At 43.4% G+C, this 26,204-nt stretch overlaps 2 protein-coding genes across 6 annotated transcripts in view; one reads left to right on the forward strand and one right to left on the reverse strand.

Annotated features, from left to right (window-relative positions):
* The window catches only part of IFT140 (intraflagellar transport 140), an 88,780-nt gene extending 72,202 nt beyond the window's left edge, over positions 1–16,578 (reverse strand). For all 3 annotated transcript variants that reach the window (XM_088656631.1, XM_088656632.1, XM_035130435.3), the window contains exons 1-8: positions 16,457–16,578; positions 14,168–14,323; positions 13,096–13,317; positions 11,399–11,520; positions 9,780–9,922; positions 6,855–7,027; positions 5,731–5,822; positions 1,347–1,453 (exon numbers count right to left, since the gene is read on the reverse strand). In XM_088656631.1, coding sequence (XP_088512757.1) covers positions 1,347–1,453; positions 5,731–5,822; positions 6,855–7,027; positions 9,780–9,922; positions 11,399–11,520; positions 13,096–13,317; positions 14,168–14,314 — 1,006 coding nt within the window. In that variant the 5' untranslated portion in view covers positions 14,315–14,323; positions 16,457–16,578. The remainder of the gene's footprint in view (positions 1–1,346; positions 1,454–5,730; positions 5,823–6,854; positions 7,028–9,779; positions 9,923–11,398; positions 11,521–13,095; positions 13,318–14,167; positions 14,324–16,456) is intronic.
* A 1,408-nt stretch (positions 16,579–17,986) lies between these two features.
* CRAMP1 (cramped chromatin regulator 1) overlaps positions 17,987–26,204 on the forward strand; it is a 42,925-nt gene continuing 34,707 nt past the window's right edge. The window contains exons 1-3 of one of the 3 annotated variants that reach the window (XM_088657350.1): positions 17,987–18,144; positions 20,349–20,420; positions 21,092–21,516. In XM_088657350.1, coding sequence (XP_088513476.1) covers positions 20,371–20,420; positions 21,092–21,516 — 475 coding nt within the window. In that variant the 5' untranslated portion in view covers positions 17,987–18,144; positions 20,349–20,370. Of the gene's footprint in view, positions 18,145–20,256; positions 20,421–21,091; positions 21,517–26,204 lie in introns of those variants that run through there. The other 2 variants (XM_035131089.3, XM_035131090.3) reach the window with 2 other exon arrangements.

A 26,204-nucleotide genomic window follows, 5' to 3' on the forward strand; every position in this document is an offset into this window, starting at 1 on the left:
GGAGCGCGGCCAACGATAATGCCCATCGTATGCAGAGATGAGCTTGGGCTTTCCAAACTATCCTGCGAAACCTGTGCATGCGTGGGCCAACAAAACGAGCTTACATTTTTTTAAACTACCGGCGGGGCGTCGAGTCCTTCGCATTCGCAGAAGGGGGGTGCGCCCTTGGGAAACATCCCTTCCCCTCAGCTTTGCCCACAGCAGCCAAAAAGCCTTTTGGAACCCTGCCCTGCAAACACACACACATTAAACCCAAACCGCCAAAGGGCGACACTGGCACCAGCCCCATCGGGCGCCTTCAACCTGGGAGGAGCGGGGGGAATGGCACCCTGCTGTGCATACTAACCGGGGAAGAGGAGCCCGGCTGCGCGGACCTGTCCTTGGGGGGGGGCGTTGAATGGTAGCGGCGGCGGCAGCAGCAGGAGGAGCAGCAGGGCGTTCGCCACAGTCTGCAGCCTCTGCGAGGACCAAAAGCCGCCGAGCCAGCGCACAGCTCCCAAAAGCCCTGGCGGGGAAGGGTTCTCCTGAAGGCCCCGTTGCCCTCAAGGGAGCCGTGCCGGAGGCGCACGCCAGGAAATGTCCTCTCGGGCGTGGCCAATCAGAAGCCGTGCTAGAAGGGGCGACTACGCCCCCTGCAGACGCGGGAGGCGGCTCCAGGCAGCGCCGGGCAGCGGGCAGGCTGGCCAGGCAGCGCAGCGCCCCTTGATTCTGGCGCTCTAGGCAGCTGCCTAGTTTGCCTATATTGAAGCGCCGGCCCTGTCCAGGACTAAGAACACTCCATAGCCCTTGGTAAAACTTGTATGTTTGGCACACAGCACAAATGCTGCCTTGGGATGTTAGGGGGAAATTGATCAGTGAAGTGTATTAAAAGTATCTGTACCTCCTACTGCCTTTCAGTTCTCCCCACTGCTCAGCACCTATCTCTGGCTTCTTTGCCAGCTTGGCCATATATTTCTTCCTGATTCTGAAAAGCATTCAGTGTCCAAATGGCACAAAATAATGTTTAATACTAGCAGTAATTGCTGCCCTGTCATCTGCACCGAGTGTATGGCCAAGGAATAATCTATGTGTGAAGGCGCATGTTCTACCTAATACCTGTTAAAATTCCTCTGTTTTACAATTCATATGTTTATTTTCTAAGTTCCTTCATTCTGTTAGGGATTATTATTCCAGTAGCACAGTTCTCCAGTCACATTTATACTATATATAAGCAAGTTACATTTAAATTTCATAGCAATTTCAATAGATAACTCTCAACCAAGCAGAGTGTAATTGAATGAATGCCATGGGACTGCAAATTTGAATAATTGGGTCATCAGAAGTCAACGAAAGAAGTTCTTCCTCACCTTTAGCATTGCAAAAGGAAACACAGTTGAGGCACTCTCCTATTTCAAACCCAAGCTGCTCATCCAGATCCAGTACATAGTTCTCACCTTTCTCCAAGTCCCAGAACCTACAGAGAAAGTACAAAGGAGGGCAGATAAGAAATCACCTTGTCAACAAGCTGGCCACAGGCAAAGATCTTGCCCTCAGCTTTTCTCCTCCTCATTCTGTCCTCTCCCCCATGCTCTTTAACATCTACATGCAGCCGCTGGGAGAGATCATCAGGGGGTTTGGGCTGGGTGTTCATCAGTATGCAGATGATACCCAGCTCTACCTCTCTTTCAAATCAGAACCAGTGAAGGTGGTGAAGGTCCTATGTGAGTGCCTGGAGGCAGTTGGAGGATGGATGGTGGCTAACAGATTGAGGTTGAATCCTGACAAGACAGAAGTACTGTTTGTGGGGGACAGGAGGAGGGCAGGTGTGGAGGACTCCCTGGTCCTGAATGGGGCAACTGTGCCCCTGAAGGACCAGGTGCGCAGCCTGGGAGTCATTTTGGACTCACAGCTGTCCATGGAGGCACAAGTCAATTCTGTGTCCAGGGGAGCTGTCTTTCAGCTCCATCTGGTACGCAGGCTGAGACCCTACCTGCTTGCAGACTGTCTCACTAGAGTGCTGCACGCTCTAGTTATCTGCCGCTTGGACTACTGCAATGCGCTCTACGTGGGGCTACCTTTGAAGGTGACCCGGAAACTACAACTTTTTTTAAAAAAATTTTTTATTGGTTTTATATAATAACACAAAAAAGACAAGACTAAAAAACATTTCTATCCACCTTCCCTCCCTCCCCCCACAAGTCACCTTCTGCCACAAGTGGATTCTGCGGGTGTTGAGAGTCGAAGGTAGTCCATTGTAAAGCTGGGTTTGTCCTCACCCCCCTCTCCTTAGCCCCTGGACACCCCCCTGCCACCAGGAGGCCCCAAGACAAAAGGAGAGATTGGGATAGGGAACCCCCCAACTATTTATATATAATCCTCCAGCATAATACAAAAACAAACAAACAATTAAAAATATCAATTTCTTACTTTGTTAAACATTGTATTTGTGACTTCCTCAGATCCCTTCTTCCTGATTTTCATAATTTCTTAATATAATTATAGCGGGTTTCTTATTCTTAATTCCAATTCTTATTCTTAAAAATCAACATTATTTCCCTCCTTCTTCGTGACGCCTCCCCACAGGCCCCCTCCTGCCACAAGAGCAACCTATGAGGTGTGACCATCCAAGGGAGGTCTATTTTTGTAGCTGGGTTTCCTTCCACCCACCCCTCCCCCCCGAGCCCCCCCTGCCACCAGAGGCTTCAGGTCAATAGGGAGGAAGATAGGTAGCTATCCCCCCAACTACCTACCTAAACATAACATTACTACTAAACAAATCTAAAATTTCTTTCCCCAGCCCTTCCTCCACCCCCCACAAGAAATATCATTTATTACATATTATTAATATTTCTAACCAAACATCTTAACATTATTCTCTTAAACACCCTCTCCTCCCCCCCCCCCCGGAGTCTTTCCCCCATTTGGTCCAGCATTTCCTTCATCAAGCCAAGATTTCAGAACCGTTTTTCAGCCAGCCTAAATACCAATTTACCAATTTTTCATCCCACACCAAATCTATCCCAGTTCAAAATCCCAGTCTCTGTCCTCCCCCCCCTCTGCTTTTCCCACCCCTCAATCTCACTTCTTCCTTTTCTATTTTCCCCAGCCTCCCCATTTTCCAGAATCATTTTCCATTGAAGGTGATGCTCAGAAACTACAACTAATCCAGAATGCGGCAGCTAGACTGGTGACTGGGAGCGGCTGCCGAGACCACATAACACAGGTCTTGAAAGATCTACATTGGCTCCCAGTACGTTTCCGAGCACAATTCAAAGTGTTGGTGCTGACCTTTAAAGCCCTAAATGGCCTCGGTCCAGTATACCTGAAGGAGCGTCTCCACCCCCATCGTTCTGCCCGGACACTGAGGTCCAGTACCGAGGGCCTTCTGGTGGTTCCCTGTTTGCAAGAAGCCAAGTTGCAGGGAACCAGGCAGAGGGCCTTCTCGGTAGTGGCGCCCGTCCTGTGGAATGCCCTCCCATCAGATGTCAATGAGAAAAACAGCTACTAGATTTTTAGAAGACATCTGAAGGCAGCACTGTTTAGGGAGGCTTTTAATGTTTAATCGGTTATTTTATTTTATTTTTCTGTTGGAAGCCGCCCACAGTGGCTGGGGAAACCCAGACAGATGGGCGGGGTATAAATAATTATAATAATAATAATAATTATTATTATTATTATTATTATTATTATTATTATTATTATTATTTGCCCTTTTGGTGTAGCTTCTGCTCTTTTGTAGCAACCTTTAAGCACAATGAAATCCTCCTTGTCTCACTTAGGACTGCCCCAGGGAAGTAACAGGCTAATGATAAAGGTAAAGGGACCCGACCATTAGGTCCAGTCGTGACCAACTCTGGGGTTGCGGCGCTCATCTCGCGTTATTGGCCGAGGGAGCTGGCATACAGCTTCCAGGTCATATGGCCAGCATGACAAAGCCGCTTCGGGCGAACCAGAGCAGCACACGGAAATGCCGTTTACCTTCCTGCTGTAGCGGTACCTATTTATCTCCTTGCACTTTGGCATGCTTTCGAACTGCTAGGTTGGCAGCTAATGATAGAACACACTATAATGGCATACTCTGTCTTATCCTGGATTGATATGCCTTATCCTGGGGCTCTCCACATTTTTGGGGGGGGGGTGTATTAAAATTCTCATCATCCCTATCCATTGGCATGGCATGGCATGTCAGAGACCAGGCTGAGGAGTAGAACTCTGAGGAGGAATGGTGGGAGCCTACCCCTACCCCTGCTCATGGCCAGGATCCTGAAACTCCACAGGAGCAGTGGAGTAGTGTTGATTTGGAACAGTAGTTTGCTGAGGGTCACAGTTCAGAAGATAATACAGTAGTTGGGCAGAACTGGGAGGTGAACAGCAATAAGAAGAAAGGGAAAAGAGTGAGATAGCAGACTCTCTCTCACTGGAAGATGTACAGCCTCAGTCCCAAGGCTAGGAGATTAGATAAGGTGGCTTCGCAAAAGGTTTAATGGTTGAGAAATCAGGTTGGTAGGAGACGAGAGGACGGAAGTGCCTAGAGGGAAGTGGGAGGAACCTTAATTAGGAGCACCTGCACTCTGAGAATAGTGGCTTGCTCTTTTGCTGTATTCATTAAGCCAGGCATCCCCAAACTGCGGCCCTCCAGACGTTTTGGCCTACAACCCCCATGATCCCTAGCTAACAGGACCAGTGGTCAGGGTAGATGGGAATTGTAGTCCAAAACATCTGGAGGGCCGAAGTTTGAGGACGCCTGCATTAAGCATTTCTGTTATTGGTAAGAGACTGCTTTCTCTTTGTACTGCTTATCTATGGCCAAGAGGGGAGGAAGCCAAGCACCTGAAGCCTAACATGATGGCTGGAGCTGATGGGAATTGTAATCCAACATCTGGAATGCACCAGGTTGGGAAGTCTCCTATAATCCTTTTAACAGCAACACTATGCAGTATTTACATAGCACATTTCAAATGTTCAAAGGCATACATACATTCTCCCAGTAACCCTTATGACGTGTCAGGCATAGCTCTAGTGGCTTTAAGCCCAAACGCAGCAGAGTTTTCCTGCACAGCGCAGAAGCTAGTTGAGGTGGAAATGACTAGTCGGCTAGACGCAGAATAACTATTTACAGGTTTTATTAAAAGAAAATAAAACCAGCAGAGTTTCTGCATACAAAGCAAAGCAAAATAAATCCTTTCTCTTTCTCTCTCTCTTTCTCTCTCACTCTCTCTCTCTCTCTCTCCAACCATACGCAGCACTCCTACTCCTAACACCCAACAAGAAACAACTGTGCTAGCATTCCTAGATAACAGAGTTCAGTGCTGGTCGTTAACCAATCAGAGAATAGTTTCCAGGCCAGGCAGACCCTGGCTTTCTGCCAAGAGTAAATTGACACTGCCTTGAGTTAATTGTATGAAGCAAGAATCTGTAAGTTTCCCATGAGAACCAATTAACAGAAACTGAACAGACAAATCCACAAGCTAAAACAGCATTATTATTCACATATTTGGGGGCAGAGGTTGAAGCTAAGAGGCTTTCCTAAGGCCATCTAGCAAGTGTGTGGCATAGGTAAGATTTGTTGAGTCTGCAGCTCACATTCCTATTGGCCCTCAATATAGTGACCCTTTAAAATGGGGGCAAATGGTTCACAATCAGCTAAAGACACTGTTCAATGAAATTTATATGAAAAATGACATAGTATGTAAACAGCTAAACAGCCCACAACCTGGTACTAACCCAAGCCCCCCTTGCCAGTTTTCTTACCTAAGAACTGTTTCACCTGTTGCTGCTATAAGAAGGCTACGGTCAATCAAAATGATATCAGCGGGATGATCCATTCTTCCACTCAGCTTCACCTGGTAACAAGTTATGCAAGGAGACAGAATTGAAAACACAAGGTACTCTTTTTGTATTACTTGTCAGCAATGGGCTTGGGTTGGAATCATGGTAAATAATGAGGTTACTTCTCAGATAGCTCATGTTTTTAAGGCTTGAATGTAAGTTTTTGGGTATCAATGTTGGTTTGCTTACAACTGGATGTTTTTAGTTGTCAGACAATTGTACAACAAAGAATCTTATAGTCCTATAAAAAAATAACAAATTTATTACAGGATGCATCTGACAAAGTGGACTCTAGTTCACAAAAACATATGCTGCAATAAATACCATTAGTCCTCATGGAACCACAAGACTTTGTTTTACCTGTGACAGATTAAGACAGCTATTATCTTCATAACAATCCTTCCTATGAAAGTCAGCAATTGCTGTCATTTTACAACTAAGGGTATAAGGCTGAGAAAAAACCCTGCCCAAATCACACAGAGAGCTTCTTCGTATGCAGATGATTCCTCATTTGCTTCACTGTCAGGGACAGTTCTACACTTGCAGAAGCAAGTGGGGACATCCTCCTGTTGCTCCAATTTAAGGTTAGTGTTTCGTTGACAGCTACACACTGAACGTTTTATACTGTCTTAATATGGAGTTGGACCATTGGTCCCAATTATGCCAATGTCTTCTCAGACTGGTAGCAACTCAATCCAACAAGGGTCTTTCCCAGCCCTGCTACCTCACCAAGGAGCATTATTCATGTAAAGTATACACTGTACTACTAAGTGTTCTCTCTTAAAGTTCATGGCCAGCTGAAATACATTGAAATACATGGCTCCAACCTTGTGCAGTGTAGCTCAGCGTATCACTGTTTTAAGCAAGAATGTTCAAAAAGAGAGAACACTTCGAATATTTGCTCAACTAGCATCTGGAATCCTAATTTCTACAATATACAATAAATTGCCTTCAATATTCTTTTGTGCAGCCTGCAGACTTGTCAGAAAGCCAAAGTATCAATTTTCTCTTTTAAGTGATGTTATCACACAGCCCACAGTGCCTACCTTCAAGACCTCCTCTGCTTCTCCTTCAAGAGAAATTTTGTGAAGTGATAAGAGGAGAGTCTCTGTTATTATTACCAATATATCTTTTTCCATGAAAAGCAGCTTTTGGACTGAACTCTCTGTGATCAATGCCTGGCTCGTTTTCCCCCTCTCGTTCACATAATGCACAGTTCCTGCAATGAAATCAAGGTTATTTCATTCTGCTACATTGTAATATTGCTACAGAAGCAAAATACACCCTAGAAAATACACCCAGCTTAAATAAAAAGTAATACAGGATCAAGCTTATTTTGCTCAGTATCCATATTGCCACAGACTTATAATACTGTATTACAAAACAGGCTTCTCCCTTGGTTTTAGTATAGCCAGGTCATTTCAAGAGAACACTAAGTAAGTCCTGACAGATATTGACTATTACAAGTTCTTGAAATGCATCACACCAGTTTACCGGAATGGAGGTTAGTGGGGGGAAACAACAACAGTTATTATAAGGCACTTGTCAAAGGTTGGTTCATGCATTACACAAAGGGAAATCAGAATTTATAACCAATTGAACAACAGGGAGCTATAACCATTCACATCTTCCTGTAGGATACACATTATCTACAAAAACATTTCCATCCACAGCTTACGACAAATTTTATTTTATTTTACAAATGTACAACTAAGGAATTTTAAGGACACATCTAAAATGTATTATTACTACTATTGGGTTTTTTCATCCTAAGGACCTGGGTGGGTTATAAAAATTAAACATAATGTTTAAAATAATGTAGTACATTGTGTCCCTCATATGCTAACTGCTTTAGTTGAGGTATCTGAAGAAGTGTGCATGCACACGAAAGCTTATACCCAGAACAAACTTAGTTGGTCTCTAAGGTGCTACTGGACAATTTTTTAAAAAAAAAAATTGACTGCTTTAGTTAAGGAATATCAAAGCACCTTGCAAACAGGTTTTAAAAGAACCATGTATGACAGGAAATTGTTATTTTTAAAAATATTTGTTTACTTCTTCACAATTTGACACCAGAAAGGGTTCTGAAGCAAAATGGTTCTTGAAAAGGATTGATAAGAAATCTCAAAACAAACAAAGGGAACAACTATACTTTTTGTACCCTTAACACAAGAACACAGAGAAAACATTTACAAGCAAATTTCTAAACACAAAGTAATTCCCTGTACTGATGGCCAGTTATTACAACTACAGAGTGCCTCCCCACTTGCATAAAGCTCCTATAGAGAGATTCAAGGTTTTTAATCAGAGATCTAAAAAAAAACCCCAACCAGGCAATTAAAATGACTGAAAAGCCTAGGTGAGTGGAACACCATTGTGAAAAGCTGTAATTTGATTAGGATTCCACGACTTTCAGGCTTGATTTGTTTGAAAGTTCCAAGTGGCCAGGATACTGCAATACAAAGTGCTGAATGTCGTTATGCAAGACCACCCACTGTTTCAAGATCCTTTATTAGTATAGAGGTAGGTGCAGTTTGGGGCTTTTCATTGCCCCGTAGATAAAGCTTTCACTGCAGAACCACACAAAGGTCACCTGGAAAGTTTATAAGAGCTGTGCTAATATGAGGACAAAACTTATATAGGGTCTGAAAACAAAAGGCAGCAAAGAATTAATGCACCATAAAGAGATGGTAGGATAGTGTTGAAATTGGTATTTCCCACTTTCAATATCAACAGCGTAAATGGTGGGAGACCAACTTGTAGATTTTAGAGAAGTCAAATAGCTCTCCCTTACCCCCAAGAGGCAGCTGTCCCTTATAACACAAACCTGTAGACATCCAATGAAGCTGAATGTTGGAAGATTCAGAACAGATAAAAGGAAACATTTATTCACACAGTGCAGTTAAACTACGGAACTCGCTCCCACATGAGAAAGTGATGGCCACTAATGTGGATGGCTTTAAAAAGGGATTGGACATATTCACTGGGAAGGCTAACAATGGCTATTAGCCATGATGGCTATGCTCTGCCTCCACAGTCAGAGGCAGTAATGATTCTGAAAACCTGTTGCAGAAAACCACAGGAAGGCAGAGTGCACTTATGTTCGGGACCTGTTTGAGGGTTTCCCATAGGCAGGTGGGCATTGTGAGAAGAGGATGCTGAACTAGATGGGCAATTTTCTTCTGTCCTTTACCTTGTTTTGGCCCACAAAAGGTATGGGAAAAGGCAAAACTTGTATGATTTAAAAATATACGGTAACTCTACTGCTTACCACTAGGTGGGGCTATGGACTGACAAACTAAGAGACTATAAGAGAAGGTAGATGCAACAATATTGGTTTTGTCAAAAGCAAAAAAGAAGAAGAATGCTATTCTCATTTGGCATGCAGCAATAAGATTTAGACAAAACCAATATTGTGGCATCTTGTATCTCTTACAGGGGCTAATTTGGAGGTACATAGCCCCATCAAGTGGAAAGCAGTACAAGTGTGGCTTTAAATCATGCAAGATTTAGAGGCCCCTTTTTACGGTGCCCTTTTCTTCTTCAGAAAGGAAATAACAGAATATAGTAAGGTTGCGTCTGATAGAAGGGAGTCTGAGGAAAGTATTTTACTGGCAAGGGTGTGACACTTTCACCTTGTTGGTGAAACTTGTACTGCACCTTGAATCACAATTTTTACTACTATTCTTAAGAAATAAAATTTGATACAGTTTAACAAATACTATTATACAGTCAATAAATTCAGTTACAAAGTCTGTTTCCACAAATGATCTTTGTCTAAGAAAATAGAACTGCAAAAAAGAAGGATCTACTGATATCTTTCACCACCATAAGAATGGGAGAGAATTGAACTGGATAGATCATCCAAACCATTCCTTTCAGATTTTATTTTTTTTACCTCCTCACAATGTATAGGCAAAGAAAGCCTCAATAAAGTGACTTTTCCCACCAGGCTACAGCAGTTTCCGTACCATCTGTCACACTGATGAAGAAGGACAGCCCTTCTTGCGGTCCCATTTTCAGAGGCATTCCCATCCCAGATTTTCTCCAGTTAAACATGTCCAGGGCCTTCTCATCTCCACTCACTGCAGCTTTTGCTAGCTGTACCAAGTCCCTGCAGGCAACAACACAGCATGTTATTTTTGGCTCCTTTCTTGGAGGAACTGTCATAAGCAGCAATCGCTTATGACAAAGGGGAAAGTCTCACTCCAGGCCTGGAACAGAATCCCTCAAACCATTGCAAACATGATTTCCAGTAGTTGCTATTTTCCAGTATTAGCTTGTTTCTGGACATTATTAGTAAATAAAGAAAGCATTCAAAACAAAATAAAAAGATTCCTTCCAGTAGCACCTTAGAGACCAACTAGGTTTGTCATTGGTATGAGCTTTCGTGTGCATGCACACTTCTTCAGATACCTGAAGAATATCTGAAGAAGTGTGCATGCACACGAAAGCTCATACCAATGACAAACTTAGTTGGTCTGTAAGGTACTACTGGAAGGAATTTTTCCCCCCAACTACGTCAGACCAACACAGCTACCTGTAAAGAAAGTGTTGAAGGTGTTATGTGGCAATTTAATTTTGTGCTAGTGGTGTGCTGAAAGTTTAATGTTCAAAAAACAGAGGCATTGCTCCCTGCCCTTCTCTTTGCTTGTGTTTTTTTCTTTTTGTTTCTTTGACAAATAGCACTTTTAATCTGCTCCAAGGCCATTTCACCTCCTGCCCCACGCCGCAATGACACTGTGGAAGGGTCCAATGTCATGGCCATCATGGTACTGTGTCCTTCCAGGGTCACTGCCAAGGATAAAAAGATGCCCGTGGGGCTGTTTTTTAAAAAATCAATCAGAAAACCTCAGCTATTTCAGAATATGGCAATTTCAACAGGTCTAATCTGAGTAAAACTTACGGTAGTTGAATACCACCCCCCCGTTTACCAACAAGATCTTACCACAACAAAAGAGATTTTGCTTACTGTATGTTGACAAAACTACACTGCATTCAGAAACAATTCTCTTGGGTCTTTCATAGCTTTTGTTTCTGCTTTTTGGTATTTGTTGTTATTTTTCTTGGTTTTATTTTGCTTTTACTAAAATTTAAGTACTGAAAGACACTTTTAATGGTAAAAGCAGGAAATAAATTTTCCAGATAAATAAGAACAGAAATGGAGATTCAAAAGCCACTAACATGAGATAGGATGTTGTCAGTCGCAGGTAATGATGAACTATACCTGGACAGAGAGCAGGAGTGCAGCCAGAATAGAACTGGTGATGGGACTATGAAAGCAGAATAGAAAAGCAGGTTCATAAGAAGGCAAAGGACCTGGGCATGACACTGAAAAGGTATATTAATCCCAATAGAGGATTTAGAAGGAGGCAGACAACAGTAAGAAGCAAGTTCAATGAGAAGATGGAGTAGAAGCTCTAATGAACATAAATGGTGGGAGTATATGAGTTACAAAAACATTCAAAATAAGAGGAGATCTGATCCAACATAGATACTGTTGACTGGACACTGAGGAAGTCAGCAGGTCCGATTGCACCCGCCTATTTTCTATTGCCTATCAGAAGTCTGGCCATAGTATGCTACTTACTCTCCAGGAGGGGGTGGTCGGAAGATGCAGTAATTGAGATGCTTTCCATATTCATGCTTAAGCAGAGGGGGGCCCTGAACTCTACCCCGCTGGTCCATCCTCCATAACACAAGGACACCAAGCTATAAAGGTTACAAGAAAAATTAAGATAGTTGACACAATGCTTTTATTACTGGCATTTTATACTGAGAATTGTGGTGTTGTTTTAGGATTGTTTACAAAAGCTGGAAATAAGCAAAGATAGAAAATACATTCAGAGCCAATTTGCTTTGCCACTCAGAGCACAAGAGCCTGTGACATCTCCCAGCTGTGCTGCTATGTGCAAAGGTGGTAATACACATGCCAACAGCATGTGATAGAGACAATGCAAATCAGCTATTGGCATTCAATAGAAGAGCACTTGAAGGGCTGCTCCTGCAGCAGTATGTCAAACCTTGATCCAGTGCATTGTAGCACATGACATCAGCATACACATGACAACATTAGTTTCTGATAGCCAGTGTTAGAAAATAAACAGGAACAGAAAATTGCAGCTGCCATGTCATATGAGGGTCATGAATAGGCCCAAAAGTTTTTCATTTCTCTTGCTCAGTGATTTAATCTAATTACTTTCATTTTTTAAAAGTAGTCAAGCAAAAGCCCTCTGTTCATCTACAATGCATTGATCATTCCACATCTATGCTCAGTTTGCTAATGCATCCTCTTGGAACATGGGTGGAGTGGGCTTTCAGGTACCTGCAATTTCCACACACACCCCACAGACAAGTACTAACTCCAAAACAGGAAACAGACAATTTTAATAATAAATTTTTAAACCTCTGGAGCCAAAGCCACTTCTACAAGCTACTATAAATGTTGTTGGGTTTTTTAAAAAAACCAGAAGATCCTGATAATAGCTCTCCCATATCACCTGGTTTGACCCTCTTTTTCATTTTGCAGACATACAGCAGAGAAATATCACTTTAATATTGACAAAACAGAACAAACAAGCTGTGGAAACATACACTGGGCTTTTTGCTTTTCAACAATACGGTATATTCCTGTCTGTTCAGGACCTTCCTGCACTCTTATTTTGATATCCTTGCATTAAACAAGGAAGAGGTAACACAGCTCTTGAAAATGCAGACAGAACATGGTGCAAGAGACACAATGTGCTGTCACTTCAGTTAGCCATGCACAACGTGCTACACTTTGGCAACAGAATTCGTCACATCAACATACCAGTCGAAATGGCAAAGACTAAATGAGTCCTATGGGGATTGTATAGCTCAGACATGCTGAAACAAGAGACAACACTAAAAGACTGTGGGGTTGTGTCTTGAGGGGCTCCCACACTATAAAGGGACTTTTCTATTCATTTCCATTTCATAGATAACTCCCTGCATTCCCACAGCAAACATAGGCCAATGGAGGTTTAGAGCTAGACAACTGTACTGTCTGCACTCTCAGAAGTCAATAGTAAGCTAGAAAAGTACCGTAGTGCTAGGTAACATTAACTCCTGTGGATTCTGGCACTCCATTCCCAATATTGGCCTCCTACTTTGTTTCCTGGTCCTTTAGAAAGCCTCCTCCTATTCTTGTCCCAGGACACTGTTGCCACCTCCACATTTCTTTCAGTTTATATATTATACAGCTGCATATCTGTAGTACCTTTAAAACTATGTTCATCATAGAACCATTTTGATTTTGCTACTTACTTTGTCACCAGAAACTAGTCGGGTGCCATTAGTACTCCAGTTTAGAATTGTAATATCAGCATTATGGTTGGAGGGTACCGCATGATGTTCCTTGTCCTGCTTGTTCACCACCACCACGTCCCCCATCTCACAGCCCACTGCCAGTATCAGTTTGGTTGGATGCCAACTGAGGCATGTGGCCTGGAAGCTTCTTTCCAAGTGTGCATCACACACATACTCTCCCTGCAAATAACATGACACAGATCTTTTTTATATTCCTTCTTTTCAGCCTTCTGAAAAATCAAGCATTCTGCGTTCTCCAAATAAACTGGTGTTCTACCTCCAGAGGTCATTCTAGCTCCTATCATGTGTGATACAAGAAGCACTCCTTTTCTACCTTCCACTTAATTGTTATGTTTAAAAGAAAATTAAAGCTACACTGTAAGCTGATTTTTGTTGCTGGGAAGAATGTAAGGGGAAAAGGCCTATTGTTTTGCTCTGCAGTGACTAGGGAAAGGGTTTGCATTGGGGTGGCCCTCCAGATATTGTTGAACTTCCTTCCAACTCCCATCAGTCGCAGGAAAGATGCTTTCTTCCTCCTACAAGTTGGGCTTTTGTAATTATTCTTTAATGCTTTCTGCTAAAGCCAAACTGAAAAAAACAACTTTAAAAAAGGCCTCCTCGTTCTTCTCAATTGAGAAAACAAAGGGTTGGTTCTTCTCTCTCTCCAGGTCTTGCAGAAGGTAGCACAGAGGTTCTGGTGCTTTCTCTAAAGGCCGAACTTGGAAGAGGGGAAACCCTCTGTTTTCTTTTCCCAAGACAGGGTGGAAAGGAAAAGTGTTTTATATCATGTCTAATCAGAAGCCTGTGGGCAGAGTGTTCTTACAGCACCTATAAAACATTAGACACATTAACAACAAAGTAATAAATCCTGAGGTAATTCAATGGATTTAAAGTGAACTAGGACACTGTATATATAACACATAAAAACTGAGTTTAACTAAACTGAACTTCTGTATCTTTACAGATGCAGCAGTGTTCAAAGCTAGTGCAAAAAAAAGAAAAAAGAAGAAGAAAGTTTTAGAATGCTCACCTGTTCTAGAAAAATATCCACACTGCCACCAGAGTTTAAATTAATAGATGCGACAGCCAAAAATGGCTGCTGAGGGTGCCAAGCTATGTGAGAATGGCGTCCGCGGGACTCGAGAGCTTCTATACGATGATCAACATACACAGCCATGATAAAGAGCTACAACACAAACAAGTATTTAGAGACAAACTAACTGTAAAATAAGTCCTGAGCATCAATAGGAAATGTAGTCTAAGCCACATATTTAAAAGCTATAGAAAATTAAATATTTTTGCATTTCATTATAGTGCAAACACAATAAATTTAAATTTATATTTATTTAAACAGTAGCCTTTCTCTCCCCCACCCTACCAGGGTGAGAAGAGGAGGGGGAAATCCAGCATATGTCAACCGAAGCTCATCAGCGGCATTATTTCCACCACCCACCAGCAGGTCAGAAAAACCCTTGCTCCAGCCAGGAGCTGGGAGATGTGATATCTCCTACAAAGGCACTGGATCCTGCAGGTCAATCTGGTCCAGATTCACTGAGAGTAGGCTTCCCGTGCCTTTGTCAGGCATCCCGTTAGTGATGTATGGAAGTGAGAGCTGGACCATAAAGAAGGCTGATCGCCAAAGAATTGATGCTTTTGAATTATGGTGCTGGAGGAGACTCTTGAGAGTCCCATGGACTGCACGAAGATCAAACCTATCCATTCTGAAGGAAATCAGCCCTGAGTGCTCCCTGGAAGGACAGATCGTGAAGCTGAGGCTCCAATACTTTGGCCACCTCATGAGAAGAGAAGAATCCCTGGAAAAGACCCTGATGTTGGGAAAGATTGAGGGCACTAGGAGAAGGGGACGACAGAGGACGAGATGGTTGGACAGTGTTCTCGAAGCTACGAACATGAGTTTGACCAAACTACGGGAGGCAGTGCAAGACAGGAGTGCCTGGCGTGCTATGGTCCATGAGGTCATGAAGAGTCGGACACGACTAAACGACTAAACAACAACAGGCTTCCCGTAATGGTCCTCACAATACCTGCTGACTGCTGTCATCACCTATTGTGTTACAGAGTGATAGAACTCACCTTCATGTAGTCCTATTTCATTGTATTCACCAGGCATGAGGGGGTGAAATACGAACTGTATAAATAACCCAGACCAAAATGCAGATAAAACATTCACTAAACCATTATTTACTTCTAGAAAGTAATGGCCAGAACAAGTAGTTGTTCTATACAGAATACTAAATGAAGAATTTTATGGTAATATCCTAACTTAACCAGCTCTCTTCCTGAAGGGCTGAAGAATATTGGAGCTAAAGGAGGAGAGCTTCTCTCCTCCATAAGATGATGCTTCTGAGGTCATGTCAAATGTTGTCACCTACGCACTTGGGGCAAGCATGGGAATGAATACACACAAAGAGGGGAGATGGAGATGGCTGTTGTGTAATTTAGATATGAGCCAAGTGAGGGGGGGGGGAATTTTTTTTGCTATCTTACGTGTCCACCACATGTGGAAAAAGGTGCCCTCGCCATCTTAGCATTTTCTTTTAATTTATTTTTTTGCAATTCATCTTTATTGGTTTTTTTACAACAGAAATGCTTACTTAACATAAGATCACAGTATGAAGTTTCAATTCCTTGTTGATATACAAATATTTCCAAATCATAATAAAGAAAAAAACATATTCTTTGCCATTCGACTTACTGATGTTCTAATGACCTCTGGCTTCCCTCCCCTTCTTACTTGGTTCTTTAAAGTTCTTGGTTGGGATGCCTATCATTGTGTATCTAGATTGTTGGTAACCAACTTATCCGCTACTTTTTGATGTTTCTCATTACAAGAGTTAATCTGAACCAGTCAAAATTTTAGCATTTCCTCCAGCAAGCATTGGATCCTTTCTTATACATCTTGACGAGCTTGCTGGGTGTTAGAGATATCATCTGTGGAGCATTTTAAATTACTGCCTGGGTCTCACAGGTGTTAAAAAGGCAACCTAAAAAGAGGTGACAATCCTGAGCCATAATATTATGGGCACAGAGGTGTCTTAAGCACACACACAGAGACATGCTGAAGCGCTCTCCATCGCCTAGCATGGCCCTCACATCAATTCATCCACAACCTGAGTGCGCACGAAAGTTACGTTTCCTTCCTTTCGCCCGGGACAGGGCCGGCCCCAGAGGCGCCAGTTCGGGCCACGGCCTTCGCGAGCAGCAACCCCACCCCCCACCCCCGAGGAGCTTATCGAAAGAAGCGAGTCCAAGTTGAATCCCTGCCTGCCCCCAGTCCCCCCTCGAGTTTGTCGCTTACCGGCTCACAGCTCCACCTCCGCCCAAGAGAGAGAGGCCTGGCGGGCCTCAAGCCCGACTCAACGAGATGCTGAGCGTTGTTACCCTTGACAACGGCGGCTGTTACGGAAACAGCCGAACACGGAGCCGAAGGAACGCGAAGTTTTCCGAAGCGGAACGCTACGCGGAAATCTTCACGGAAACCCCCGAGCTCTCAACCCGCTGCCCCTTAGGATCAGTTTTGTTTCTGTCGGAGCAAGTGTGCTAGTACCAGTGTACTTGTAAGTAGTTTAAGTTCCTGGTGGTTTAAAAAGCTCCCTTCGTGTAAAAAACATGGCATTCCTTCTAAGAAGACTTGAGCCTCCCTTTCACTTTCTCTTCATGTGTGCAAAGAATGCGGGGGGCTTCGGAGAGAGGAGAGCACATGGTTTGCATGCATGCATAATATATTAGGTTCAATATCCGCCATCCACAGATAAATAGAAAAATCCCGTATGAAAAGCGAGAGAGGCGCTGCCGGAAGCGTAGGCAATACTGGTGTTTATTTTTATGTTGCAAATACACACACACACAAAAAAAAAACAAAAAAAACCCCTGCAGACTGAAGCGATATACTCAAATGAATTCTTATCGCTAGGAGTCTCTTTATAAATACAATATGGAAATAAATTATGTTGAATGCGTAAACTGACCCCTTTAACGCGCCCACGGATCCGAAAAAACACTGTAGTGAGCAGAAAACCACAGGAATGGCTCACAACGGGCTGGAGTTACTATGGTTTGCAAGGCAATAGCTATGATAATTTCATCTTTTTAAAAACAGTTTTCCAGCTACATCAGCAAATAATCTGTTGGCATCTTCAAGAATAACCAATTATTTACGTTCTAAGGTTTCCTGAACTACAACACTGAATCTCACCAGGTGCATGAAGATGCCATAATAAAGCTGCTGCCTTTTAAAATGCCCCCCAATTAAGCAGAGCATGCCTCTGATGAAGGAGGTTCTAATAATCTACCAAAGTTGACTCCATGCAGAACAGTTTTAATACTTTACAAGAGACCCTTTGTTAATGCTGCAAAACTCAACAGGCCTCCCCATATAAAAATCCCACCGGCTATGTATTTCATTACCACCTGCCAGTCAAACAGGAAACTAGCCAATGGAAATGCTAGCAAATGACACGGCTCTTCCCCTTTACGACCGGCGCGCGTCTATTCCCTTCTAGCCAATGAGAGTCTGGTTCTAACGCGTCTGCCCCTCTCCCGCCCTCCTTGCTCTTCCCTCGAATCTCGCCTCCTAACTCCCGCCTCGCCATTGGCCCAGTTCTGGTCCGGTGTCATCAGCCGCGCGCGGCGCTTCGATTGGTCACCTTTACCACCGCAGCCTCAGGCTCCGCCTTCCTACAAGCTTCGTCCGGCCAATGAAGCGATTTGTTTGGGGTCTGTGGGGGCGTGGCTGTCTGCGCGCTCAGCCGGGCCTGTTGGGTGCTTTTCCCCAACCCTTTGCTTCCCGCCCCTTTGCTGAGCGCGGAGGCAACGAGGAAGCGGAAGGGGACCTTATCAGTCTCCAGTGTACGAGAAAGGCGTAAGGGTGGGAGTAACAATCCAAGGGGCTGGGGAGATTTGGGCAGCGGAGCGGGACGTTTCAAGATCGGCCTTTAGGCTGCAGGGAAGTGGTACCGGCGTCGCAACGGTGCATCCATGCAGCAGGTAGGACTTGGGCCCAAATGCTATTCCTTGAAGATCGGTTCTTCCCTTTCCAGGATGTGTATCGAGAAGACTTCAAATGCAATCCTAAACTCGCGTGTTAGCTAGAAAGTAAAAGGCAGTGGGACTGACTTCTGGAGAAATGTGTACAGTATAGGATTGTAGGCTCGGAGCCCCGGCTGTCGGAAGCGAGATTAGTAAAAGGCTCACTTCCTTAGAGCGGGTCTGGAGAGGAGAGATTCGTTTCCTTAGGGCGGATCTGGAGCGGTGAGGAGGGGGGGGGCCGGCGATTTAGGAGACGGCAGAAATCATTGACGTTAAACTTCTGCCCCAAAGAGAACGGGGAGTGAAATCGATTGGGGATTAGCAAGGAATGATTGAGAACTTTGGGAAGCTTAATTGTCCTTTGCAAAAATATTACATCAACACAGTTTGACAGGAGTGGCGCGGGACCTAAAGTTGAAACTGGAAGCAGGGGGAATAATGTGGGTGGAATACAAAAACCAGGATGCTTTGCATTCGGGATAAAGCCAGGAGGCACTGGACACTATTTGGGGAGAGGACGGGAGAATGGGTTGGGTATGTTGGCGTTAGTAACGTTCAAACAGACTAGAAGATCCAACCTCTTTACATAATTGGGCCCTCATCCTGGATGTTGGACGTTCATTTATTTAATCATTCCTTGTGTGGAACTGAATGCTGTAAATCTTTGGTCTTTCAGTAGCACAGAATAATGGGGGGGGGGGAAATCAGTCTTTCAAATGTCAGGTGATCGTCATTGCCTTTCTGGCTAGTCCTGCCTTGTTTATGAAATTTGGATACCTATTGTGTGTAAAAAAGATGACTTTTAATTTCACCTTCAATTTTATGGATTTTTAAAAATTGTGTGTAAACTGACACAACATAGAATAGCACAAAACAATTAAAAGTGTGCCAAGAATGTAAACTTGAAGGCTTGGGTTTCAGCTGATGCTTCCTAACAAATATGTTTCACAGAATATATTTTTTGGGGGGGGGATTACTTCCATATATGTTTTAGGATTGGGGTTGAAGCAGAGAGAAGTGATTGATAGTCATATGTAATGAAACCATTATGAAACAACTGCATTTCCCTTTGTAAAATGTGTAATACTGTACTGATGTTCATTTCAAAGAGTACCACACTTTTAGTCTGAAATCTTGGATTATTTTTGGTGGTTATTATATTTTTGGTGGTGGTGCTTGAATTTTGATTTCTGTTGTGGGAAGGAAATTGCATTTTATATAATGCAGCATGATCCTATGTCTATTTACTCATAAGTATGTCACATTGAATTCAGTGGCACTTACTTCCAAGTAAGTGTGCACAGTTTTGTAGTGTTATTGTCCTCTCTTGTACTCCTGAATTATTACTCTTTTGAAAGTTGCTTTGGCTTTACCTTTGCAATTTTCACTAGCTGAATCTGCATGTGCATTTGTGTGTGAAATACAGAAAATGTGTTGTGGGTCACAGCAGAATATGCTGACATAGCATTGGGTAAACACTGAACTCAGTAATGTGAAAGTAATAATAAAGATGTTGGTAGCATCTGAGCACATTTGTTAAACTCTCTGACTATTGGGCAAACTGGCTGGTCATGTATGTCTTAGGGTGGGGAAACTGTTTTGAATCTGGTTTGAGTTTAGCTGCGGTTATTCCCAAAACCCATGCTATAAGAAAGCAGCAACAACAAAAACTAAAAGAGAAAGAATGTCTTTAAGAAACCATAGCTCTTTCTTTAGCTGTTTGAAGTGAAATCAATAAATAACTCCCACGTTTTCAAATGCAAAACTTTTAAAAATGGCGTGCAAGTGGTGCCTTTTGGGTTTGTGTTGGTTTGTTTTTTTGTTTTTTTAAAAACAACAAGCTAATGTTTTAGTTGTTGGGGTTGCCCTGGCAAGGAAAATAAACCTGCCACTCTTCTGGTTTGGAGAGGAGAAAAGTCGCCGTATTTAAGGGCGATTCGGAAAGGTGCTGAGCAATTGGGAAGTGGGTGTGTAGGGAGTTGTTGGAAATCTTTGAAGCCTTGGCCAGTCCCAGTCCTAGAGAGGCAGACACTCACACACGCACACACACACTCGCTCTCTCGCTCACACACACACACAGACACACAGAAAGAGAGGGAGGGAGGGAGGAGGCGGCAGCGAAGCTGCTTGCTGCATCTAGGAATATGAATTTCCCCCCTCAGTAGGTCTGATCGCCTCGGCTCCATGGTGAGGAGAAAGAAGAGCCCCTCTGGCCCAGAAGACCCACACAATGGGTAGGATGGGGTGGGGGAGAGTCACTTTTTAGGGGACATTTCTTTCTCTCTCTCTCTCTCTCTCTCTCTCTCTCTCTCTCTCTCTCTCTCTCTCTCTCTCTCTCTCTCTCTCTCTCTCTCTCTCTCTCTCATATTTCCCCCCCCCCTCTCTTTTTGCTGGCCTCTCTCCCCGTGTGCCGCCGAGGGTGCTTCCCCCCCCCCCCGGCTCCTCCTTTCCGTGGCTGCCGAACGCTTTCCCCCCCAAACGCCCGAGTTTGCCTCGGTGGTTTTCCCTGCCAAAGGCGCCCTCAACCTTCCCGGCGAGGGGGCAGGGGGCTGCCCGGCGGAGCTGGCTACCCTTTGGAGGGGTTCCTGGCCCCCTTCCCCCCCTCCCCTCGCTTCCCCACCACCGGCACAGGTTGTTGGGTCGGGACAAGCCAACGAAAGGGGATTTAGTAACAAACAACGGCGGCCATGTTGAGAGGAATTTCTGCAGCTAAACTTCTCCCCTCTGAAGGCAGGCTGTGTGTGTTATGTGTGTTTGCGCGTTGTGTGTTTGCATTGTGCTTCGGGGTGTTTTGTATTTTTTTTCCTTGTTCGTCTTAAGGGGTCTCTTGGTTGACTTTGTGCCCCCTCCCCACTTTGTCTCTGTCTCCTTCTCCTCCCCCCCTTCCTCCTCTTCCTCCACATAGGATGACAGTGAAGCTGGGCGAAAGCAGCAGCAGCAACAGCAACACCAGCACGACTACTACTGAGGAAGGCTTGAGGAAGCTGGGCAAGCGAGCAGGTGAAGAAGAGTCCCTGGAAGAAGGAGCAGGCGAAGGAGGAGAGGCAGCTCCCAGCACCAGCAGCACAAAGGAAGAAGAGGCGATCACTCAAAGCAACACTAACCGGGCTCCCTTCTTGGCCACCTCCACTTTGCCCCAAGCCCCGTCCTCCTCCTCCTCCTCCTCCGTCCAGCCTGCCCACAGCAACGACCAGCATCATTTCCTCAGGTCCAGTGTCAGACCTCAGAGCAAGAGGTTAAGGAAGGATTCTCAGGCATCCTGCGCAGTTGGAGGCGGCAGCAGCAGCAGCAGTGCAACCGGTGCTGCTGCAGCAGCAGCAAAAGGAAAAGGTACAGTATTGATCTCGCACCCCTCCTAAAACACACATGCAATGGGGAGGAAGGTGCCTTTGGCATCCGTTCCCAGTTTTGTCCCCTTGATGCCTTGCTTGGGTGATTGTTCTTGCTTTGCGTTTCTGCCACTGCTTTCGTGTATCCCAAGGTTTTTCGCTTGATAAATCTGTAGTATTGTTTATTCCCCATATGCATAGAAAAGGGACCAGGAGCCTATTACTATAGGGCATTTTTTTTAAAAAAAATCCCTGGAGGGGGTAGCATTGCTGCAGCAGCAAAAACAACCAAGTCTTGTGGTGCCTTAAAGACTCACACATTTATTATAATATCACATTTGTGTGGACCAGAGTCCACTTTAGCAGATGCATCTGATCAATTTGACTCTAGTTCACAAAAGATTACCTGTTAATCAGTTTGTGAGTCTTTAAGGCACCACAAGACTTTGCTTTTGCTTTAACTAGCTGTGGTCAGCTTTAAAAGCCATGGTCAGTTGATTGGGGTGGGGCTATTAAATTAGAATTGAACTAGAGGTTTGACTCCCTGATTCCATCCTGAGTACTGTACCTAGCATTTGGCTTTTTATCATTTCAGTTGTTACCAAATAACTAAGTAGTATTTATTGCCCTTGTCAAAAAATTATTTGTGAAACTAGTTGAGTTGAAAGATTTAATTCTGGGGCATGTTTGGTTGTGTATGACACTAAGCCATGGTTTATTGAACATTGGTTTGTTAAACCATAGTTTGTTTGATCAACCATGCCCTCTCTAGAGGCTTCACTAGCTTTTGATTACTTCCATTGAACTGCATTCTGAAGCTTAAAACCTTGATTGTTTTACCGGTAACTATTGCTTGATGTACAAACTCAGGACCTTCCTTAACCATGGTTGGTTTGTTCACTCCTATCTTAAGGACTAATTAAGTCACAAAGGCATGAGGCAAGAGCATCTTGAAAACAAACCAAGCTTTTACAAAGTAAGCCATGGCTTGCTGGTTGTCTGTGGGACAACACCTGGTTTGATAAATAGACCATGGCTTGGCATTGCTGCATAAGTATCATAACCCGTGCTGCCTTATGCTCTTGATCAGTGAACCTTTTATGAGTTTGTTAAGCATGGTGGATAGCTGAACAAATTCTTGTTATTGAGGATATACAGCCCTTATTCATTGCCATCTAACTCCTTATTGTATTGGTTGGTTGGAAGGCATTTTAGGTAATCCCCAGTACTAAGGCAGGCATAGGCAAACTCAGCCCTCCAGATGTTTTGAGACTACAACTCCCCTCATCCCTAGCTAATAGGAACAGTGATGATAGGAACTGTAGTCTCAAAACATCTGGAGGGCCAAATTTACCTATGCCTGGACTAAGGTTTCATTATAAAGAACTTCCTGCATCCCAGGATTTATTTTATTATCAAGATTGCCTTTATAGGAAAAATTTAGATATTTAAGTTTTTTTAAGAAACAAAAAAAACAAAAATGGTAATCGATCAGCAGCTTTATCTGTTAAAAATAAATCCTCCCAACATATATTGGATGCTGAGAGACCTTTTATTTAATAATAATAACAACAACAAGAAGAAGAACAATAATAATAATGCTGAACAGAAGCACATTTCATAAGATGCTGCCTATTTACCATATGTAAACCATCTAAATGCTGGAAGATTTCTTTTAAATAAGAATTGCAGCACCCTTATATAAATATAATAATAATTTATTATTTATACCCCGCCCATCTGGCTGAGTTCCCCAGCCACTCTGGGCGGCTTACAACATACAATATGTATTATAGAAGTCATTAATGAAAATATTGATGAGAGGTCTGATGTCAGATCATATTCCCAAAGTCCAGAGGATTGATCTCAATATTTTCTCATCACACAAATGGTTCTGTTTTAATTTACTGTCAGGGCAGTGAGTACAAAAGCTTGTGGATTCATTGGGGAAATAGACATTTTGACTGCAACCCCAGTAAAAGGGAAAAATGATTCCATCACGTTGTGCAGAAATCCCATTTTGGTTGCTTAGTGTATTTCTCCCTTGCACTATTTCTTAAATATGCATCCATACACCAGCCCCATGTAATCTTTAGCCCAAATCCAGTGCTAATTGCACCAGTAGCCCCTTACATAGATGCTAATTCCCATCTACAACAAAAGACACACTTAGTCATATTATTGGTGTCTAGATAAGCATCTCATAGCATATTTGCATTATCTGTTTGTGTGCAAGCTTATCCTCCATTGGCACTCTATTGTTGAATTGGGACATTTTCTTTTAAAAGAAGGTTTTGATAATCTGAAGGTGATCTAATTTTTATTTTATTGTTTACATTTAATGAAAACATATAGGATTCAGCAGTATGCAAGTTGATCTGATTATTAGTAATAATTAGGAACATAGGAAGCTGCCTTCTGTGAAGTTAGATGTCCAACTAGCCCAGTATTGTCCACTCTGACTGGCAGTGTTTCCCCAGCATCTACAAAAGAGGAATTTCACATCACCTGCTACCTGATCCTTCTAACTCAGGGGTCAACAACCTTTTTCAGCCGTGGGTCGGTCCACCGTCCCTCAGACCATGTGGGGGGCTGGAGTATATTTTGAAGGGGGGGAGGGGAAATGAACGAATTCCTATGCCCCACAAATAATCCAGAGATGCATTTTAAATAAAAGGACACATTCTACTCATGTAAAAACATGCTGATTCCCAGACCACCCACAGGCCGGACTGAGACGGTGATTAGGCCGCATCCGGCCCCCGGGCCTTAGGTTGCCTACCCCTGTTCTAACTGAAGAGGTCAGGGATTGAACCTTGGAATCCTGTGCTCTTCCACTATGCTATGGTCCATCTCCAGTGTTTTTTAAATTGCGTTAGGCAACTTTTACCCCTATTTCTACAGAAGCCATATTGAATGTATGGCACTTCTGCAGAAGTGCAGCCATGTTCCTGTGTATTTTGTGCAGAGCTTTGCCACATGCTGTGTGTTTTTGCAGCCTTTGGAAAGCTGTGCACATAGGCTCTGGAAAGCAAACATAGATATACAGGAAACCATTGTTTGCATCTTGTTTTGCTTTTGCTGAAGAGACAAGCTTCTTTTCAACTTACCTCATCAGTGGTGGCAAAAATCTCTGTTTGCCCTTCTGTGTGTGAGTCCATGAGTTAGTGAATTCTGAATCTTAAATGTAAAAACGGACATATTGGCTAATCTTTAAGCATAAATTTCTATATTGCAGATGTTGATGCATGTGATTTCCATTGAAATTCACGAACTAGACTCTCAGGCAGGCATGTTTTAATACAGGGGTCGGCAAGGTTTACCTCGCCTGGGCCGGTTCACTCCAGCAGAGAGATCATTGTGGGCCGGATCACACGCGCGCCTGCAATTTCCGGCGTCTGCACAGATGCGATTTCCGGCACCACAGAAGCGAGTCCCCTTGCCGTGCTGGTTTAGTACAGCAGGTGGGGACTCGCCAAGCAGGCAGCTCGGTCGGGGGCGGCTCGTGGGCCTGTTAAACAACCCCAGTGGGCTGCTTGTGGCCCATGGGCCTTAGGTTGCCGCCCCTGTTTTAATAGTTCCTACATTATATTTATCCATGTAAAGCTATTTGTATCTGCAAAATTGCAGCATTTTAAAGCCCCTAACAGTCTTTGGACATTTTTCAATCGTAATGAAGCATCAGTAAGCATTCTTTAAAAAACCCAACTTGGGTAGCTTTTTCTTTCAATATCTTGGAGCTTTGTTTTGGCTTGATCTGATTCTACCTGCATGCAACAATAGTTGGCCCCTCATGGGAATGCACATGTGAGTCAGGATGAGCCTGTGATGAGGATGCATATCCAGGGTGCTTCAGTTGTGTGTGTTCAAGCCCATTTTTGCACAACAGTTTCCCTTGCCGAAACTGTGTGTGTTAACTATTTTATCTTTCAGAATTTAAGCATATACGGTAGATCTGTAGAATGCTTTCAAAATTTAGCATATGTGCTTACTTCAGCTATGGGACACCTGACATCACCAGATTTTTTTTTGTTATAGCTGAGAGAGAAATACAAAAAAATAATGAATTGAGATCCTGCAGTTTTACTGAAGTGTCATGGGACACTTCTATCTGCCTTCAGCTTGCCCCTTTCTTTTCTAAAATGCATTTCCATTTCTTAGTTATCAATTTGTAGATCTCAAACAGGTTTTCCCTCTATTTCTGGATTTGTTCGCAGCATCAGTGCAAGTTGCAGGCAAGGTAGAACTGCATGGCGTCCACTAGAGCTGTCCTTCAGAATCCTTGCTTTGCCCTTGTGTTCTAGTGAAATTAGAAGCCATTCTTACGTTGATTTAGCAGACAAATTGTTCAGGAAGATAATTTCACATTGTTTTTCAGGGAGTGCTCCTTTCGAAATCCATATATATGTCTTCTGGGAATGTTCAAGAGAGGTGTCAGGAGAGAAACTAACGACATGCTCATTATACCTAGTGTTTAATTTTAAGTGGTTACTAGCTATATCCCATTGGTTTGAGCTTGATTTTGTCTTCGTAATGAACAACCCTTAAGTGATGTGTTCGTGTGATATTTATATTTAGAGCAACCTCTGATAGGTTCGATAGCCAATTTTATGTTTTAGAAAGTGCTAGGTTACAGTAGTATTTTTATTTCAAGTATTTATATTCTGCTTTTCATCAGAAATGATTTGC

Source organism: Zootoca vivipara, chromosome 13, assembly GCF_965207765.1.
Source record: "Zootoca vivipara chromosome 13, rZooViv2.hap1.1, whole genome shotgun sequence".
NCBI lineage: Eukaryota > Metazoa > Chordata > Lepidosauria > Squamata > Lacertidae > Zootoca > Zootoca vivipara.